The sequence below is a fragment of the Uloborus diversus genome, chromosome 6, assembly GCF_026930045.1.
Source record: "Uloborus diversus isolate 005 chromosome 6, Udiv.v.3.1, whole genome shotgun sequence".
Classification (NCBI taxonomy): domain Eukaryota; kingdom Metazoa; phylum Arthropoda; class Arachnida; order Araneae; family Uloboridae; genus Uloborus; species Uloborus diversus.
Genome location: NC_072736.1, coordinates 139054273 through 139060272, shown reverse-complemented (window position 1 = coordinate 139060272; position 6000 = coordinate 139054273). Strand labels below are relative to the sequence as shown.

The window sequence follows — 6000 nt, the reverse complement described above, 5'->3', positions numbered from 1 at the left end:
TACAATGCATGCTTTCTCCCCAGGATTATACATTTATTTCTTTTTTTAATTTATTTTTTATTTGAGCAAAAAAACGAAAATGCATTGCTTTATCTTCGCAATTGAGATAGTGTTTTCGCATTTTGCGAAAAATGCAACCTAGCGGAAACCCTGGTGGGCTGATTGCTGTTTCAATAAGTGTTTGTTCTAAGAACGCACAGCTACGAGAGACTTTTAAACACAACGGTCATTACGTAGGTCAAACATTGTGCTAAGCCCCTGTCCGGCAGAACATCTTCAAAATCTGAACCTTTTAGAAACCTTGGACATGACCCTGGACCACATCAAACACACGATATTGTCCTAGCAATTCCAGAACATGGTAAACCAATTAGACGGGAATTAGCCAGCAGGATTTAAAAAAAAAAAAACAGGACTTTAAAAAGTTTATTTTGTCTGGAGCTTCTCGACATTGAAAGACATGGAAAATAAATATTTATAGTTAGTCGTAGTCAGTTTTATTTTACAAGGAAAATTTCATAATTGATTTAGAGATCTGCAGAAGAACATAAATTACATTTAACTGAAAATTAAAATAATTTTATCAAGAGTGATTCCTAGGAAATATGGACATGTAATTATTTAGTAATTAACAGTAAAATCTGATGTGAAATTTGAGGACAATTTTGATATCTTTAGAGCAGAGGAAATTTAAATATAGAAAGTCATGGAGACACCACTTCAATAATTAAGATTATTTAAATATGGATCGTACAAACTATCAAAATGAAGTTACACTTCACAGTTCAATTCATTATAATGGATCCAAGATTTATTCATACTTAAACAAAGCAGAGCTATTGTAACTTCGCGACGCCCTTCCGCATACGAGCATTCATCGAAAAACGTCTGAACAATGGCTGCTACTGTATTTAGTTCAGGTTATCTGAAGGAAACCATTAAGAATGGATATGTACATGGACCGGACAAGTAAGCGTAAGCTATTAAAAACAGTAAAATTTTTTGAAAAGTCAAATATGAAATGATCTATAGATCGTTTAATAAAAAAAAGTTATCAAATCTGGCGCGCAATGACATTTTAAAGTTTCTGACCCATGACAGGTATATCGTAATTGCAGAAACAAATAAATTTTTACTTAATATGAAAATTACTCACATAAAGCTTAATTTCAGTCAGAAAGACATTATCGAAGCGTTTCAACAACAATTTTCCAGTCACAGTACCTTGCACAGCACATACGCTACCAAATTTTAGAATGAAATTTTATCTTTTGCACGTTACAGTTATTAACATATTTTGACTGTGAGTTGTAGAAACACATTAGAGTAAAAACTTAATAAATGGTGTTAATAAAGTGTCTTTCATCAACACTATTTTCTTTATGAAGATCTACGCTCTCTTTATGTAATATTAATTTCCTTTTTAAAGCAATAGAGGTTGAATAATTTTAAACACTTCCTTATTTTGATGGTGTAAATGGCAACTTTTTTTCAATATCGATAGATTCTCGATTCGCCTGTAATGTTTTTTACTACGTGATACATATTGTGTATATGGTTAGGATTTTGTTATGCATTTATTTGACAATAAATACATAAAATTAATCTCTCAGTGATTTAGGTTTGTTCATGTAATAGTAGTTCAGACAGCCTGCTTGTTTGTAAACTAAATACTGAAAAGATGAATGACGGTGACTGGATATGCTCTGACACCCAGTATGAAAATTTTGCTTAACATTTTTAATAATACAATAATAATTAAAAATTATAGTTTGTTTGATGCTGTAGCACCCCTTTCGTAATCTTTGGCACTAAGAAAATATTGATAAAGCTTGTTAAAATGTAATTATTTTGCCTTTTAAAATGAGATTTTATTACCAAATTGTTAACTTTACAAATTAAATTGATTGAATTCTTCAATAAATCTGAATCATGAAGTTAGATTTGTCCAAATATTGATAAAATCAATCGTAGATACATGAGATTAAGCCCAAGATTTTTCATATTTAATGGGACGGAAATTTATGTTCAGTCTAAAATTTGAAAACATCAGGCTGATCTCTGAATCTTTTGACATTGTGACCCATCGTGTTCTGTTCGAGGTTGGTCTATTAGGAGGCAGATTTTCCTCATGTTTCAACTTGTGTCCTAAAAAGATTCATTACCTTTTACTGCTCCAAATTTCAGAAAAAAAATACCCCCCAAATGGGGCAAACCACCTCAGTGTAATCTTAACTCTGTTTGAGATAAACATGGGGGGAAAGGTTAACTATATTTTTAAATAATTGAAAGGACCCTTGTAGCATTATTTCATTGCATTCTAGTTTCCGAACAATACTGCACTTAAATTGTTCATATGTTGACTCTGATGCATCATGATGCTTAAAAAACATTCATGCAAAAATATCTTTCTTCTTCATGAATGAAGAATTAATAGGGTAACCGTAAAGAAAAATATTAGCTGAGTTCAATGACTGAGACTAACGTATCTGTGTTAATGACCATAGTGGCAGGGGTACCCCCCCCCTAAATAAAGCAAGAACCCCTCTCCCCAAAGCAAGAGCTTCCACCCAAAAATGAGAAAAATACCCCCACCCTCCCTAAAAATTTCAGTGGCACACTCTGCCCTTGATAGTCCAGGCTTCCCTTGACAAACGGTTAAAGACATACTATGAAAGTTAAATGTTTTCATCAATTTTTATGTATAGTGGAACACAGATTTTACGGATTCTGTCGGTCCAGTGACAAAAAATACACAAAGCAAGAAAAGGTAAAATTGGGATCAGGGGTAAAATCAAACCATAATCTTTAGAAATCCAAATAGACTAGTGAGAGAATATCGTAGTCTTTACTTGCTTTTTTATTTTGTTTTTCTTATGCAATTTTATTTATATCAATCACGTTCTATGCAAATTTTTTGTTTATGCTTTGACAAAGATAATATATGATGGAACAGAAAGAATTCTGGAATGGCTTCAAATGGCTAGAAAACAAATTTATGAAGAAAAAAAAATGTAGAGAAATTTGATCTGTTATAAAAAAAAAAAACTATAATGTACATTCGTAATATTTTAGGAACTGATGTGATATACCCCCACCCTTGGCGACTTTTTCCTGTTGGCGCCAAGAAAGCGTCGCCAAGAAAACGATGTATGACGACATATGTCATACATCGTTCTTAGCGATGCTTTTTTAGCGCCAACAGGAAGAAATCAGATAAAAAAACATGATCAAAGCACTTCAGAACACAATATATATAAAAACAACATAAAACCACACCAAAAATATCACGAATATATGCTTCAAAAATACCAGAAACTACAAAGTTTTTGTACACAAAGAACAATTACTAGAAAGTATTTAAAAAGCTTAAATTGACAAATTACTATAACAGCTCACCAATGAAATATGTACCAATAGAAATAAAAGCTATTTCCCAACATGCATTTCATCGAACAAAAAATTTTCTCATACTCTGCTAAAAAAGAGCAAAGCGATTCAAATTGCGATGTTTAAAGCGGAAAACATCCCCAAAAGCAATAACTATTTCAGCCAAAAAAGCGCTTAGTTACTCAATTTTTGATGTATGAAAAGTAGAAATAGCTCAACAGAACATCCTAAGCATAAACAATGCTAAAATGCCATACATTTATTTGTTATCGAGACATGCTTTCAAAATACCTATTATATTTTACATAAAATAACACCTTTATATTTTTTATAAAATGCTGGAGTCAACTTATTTTCAGAAATTCAGTAACTAAAGTAGGCACGTTAATAGAATGTCTAAATAATTCGTGGCATCGATAAGAATTAACTTTTAGAACAAAATAACCGTACTATTTTTGTAAAATTAATTTACATACAGTAAAAATAAAGTTAAAAACTACAAGAAACCCTCAAGGATTTGTAAAAACAAAGAATTTCGGAAGTGAGAGTTTTTTTTTTTGAATTCTAAAATAAAGAACTTACCTTTTTATGGTATAAATTCTCACACTCAGTCTAAAACAATACATCATATGACAATGGCACGTTACAGATACACACCACGTTGAAGTTAACTTTTAATTAACCTTCAAGTTTGAAGAAACTGGCATTTTCTAATGTTTTTACTTCAAAACACAACTGCTGAATTTAAACTAACACAAAATAAGCATTCCTTATTGCACGAAACAACACCACGTATCTCTCCTGCGTGAAACCGAGTAAACAACCCAAGTAAACAAGTTTGAACAGATCTGTAAGATTGCCTTCGGGTTGCTAAACACAGGTTAGTTTCGCCAGGGATGCCATGCTTAAAAAATTATCGCCTCATTGGCGAGAAAAATATTTCAATTTTGTGGAAAAAAATCGGATGTCGCCAAATGGGGGGGGGGGGGGTATATCACATCTGTACCATATTTTAACATTACCTGTAGAGAGAGAGAGAGTAGTGCTCACAGATCAGCAGAAAAGAAGCGTTATATGTATGTATTGGTTAGTAAAATCTGGGTTCTGTATTGACTGTTATAAAATTCTGATAGCTTTTCTGTTTGTATTTTCATTTATCAGCATTGGTAATATTTAGTTTTGTCCAGGCCCGTCATTCCAAAGTTTATCAGATGAAAAAAGGTATATACTCTTTGCATTTTATAGTCGAAGAACATCAAAACATATGCAAAATGCATCATTACATTATGTTTTTAAAATTCAGTTCCTTCTCCCCCCCCCCCCCTCCCCCAATACTGATCACCTAAATGACAGGCCTGACTTTGACACCAGTACTTTAGTCATTCAGCTGTGTGTAATTTATTGTGTAAAATATTTGATTGTAAGTTGGAACACAACTGTGTATGATTTTCAAGTATTTGTTTCTATTTATCTATTTAGTTGCCTTTTATCACTCATATCTATGTGTTAGTTAAATAATGTATTGAGTTAAAAATTTTAAGTGAACGAAATGGCTATATCTGATATGTTTTTTTTTCTTTTGCAGGTGTAGCAATATCAATTTTGCTAGAAGAACAACTTGCAACAGATGTAGTAAAGGTAACCTTCTATTAAATAAAACATTTTACATTCAAACCATTTGGTCATAGGGCAGTTCTCAAAAGGTGGGAGCAAACACAGACCTCAACTTTGAAGCTTCAACACCCAATAACTTTCTTTGAATTGACACAAAAATTTTTGAGTTAAATAATAATACTGTGTAGAGACAAGAATTGACATAAATTATGGAAAAAGTGCTCTTCAAATACCCTTAAAAATATTTTTTCTTTGCTAAAAGGCACAATTTTGGACTTTCAAAACGTTAACTGAGCAAATGTACCATCAAAAAACATTTTTTTTAAAAATATTTCCAAACATTTCATAAAAAAAGTAAGGGTATAAATCTCAAACTGAATATTTTTTTGATAATGTTTTCTACAAATTAAAAAATTAAAAGACAGATTATATTTTGTTTAAAAAATTTAGGAAAAAAGGAAGTTGGAAGTTTTATGTATGTCCAAAAGTTACAATCTTGACAATGCTATTATTTGAGTACTAAATATATGATTTATATGTTTTAAAGGTATTTTTCGATCCTCAAAATTAATCATTTTATTTTTCTGTTTTCATTTGTTTTCTGTGTACTATTTACAGCTGTTTTGAGCTTCGCAAAGTATCGCATTGCCAGCGTTCGCTTGCTTATGAATACACGTGCTATTTACACGTTTAGGCCTTTAGGCGCAAGTCGGCACGGGTTACCGCGCTTCAAATTGCATGAAACTTTTTTTACAACGGTTTTGATATAAAAGGGAAAAAATAAGAGGGTATGCGTTTAAAAAAAACTACTTTCATTTTTTTGGGACACCCTAATATATATATATATATATATATATATATATATACAGGGGTCTGTCCAGGATTTTTCACAGGGTCCGTTTTTTGTGAAAAATCAAATAATTTTGTGAAAAATGAATTAATTTTGTGAAAAATCAAATAATTCCCCCCCCCCCCCCCCCCCCCCCCAAAAAAAAA

At 31.7% G+C, this 6000-nt stretch overlaps 1 protein-coding gene across 2 annotated transcripts in view; it reads left to right on the top strand.

The window, feature by feature from the left end:
- Nucleotides 1–1513: 1513 nt before the first annotated feature.
- Nucleotides 1514–6000, top strand: part of LOC129224083 (zinc finger Ran-binding domain-containing protein 2-like) — a 28568-nt gene continuing 24081 nt past the window's right edge. For both annotated transcript variants that reach the window (XR_008580675.1, XM_054858483.1), the window contains exons 1-2: nucleotides 1514–1716; nucleotides 4976–5028. Coding sequence is in view for 1 of the 2 variants with exons in the window: in XM_054858483.1 (XP_054714458.1) it covers nucleotides 1682–1716; nucleotides 4976–5028 (88 nt within the window). In the remaining variant the exon portion in view is untranslated. The remainder of the gene's footprint in view (nucleotides 1717–4975; nucleotides 5029–6000) is intronic.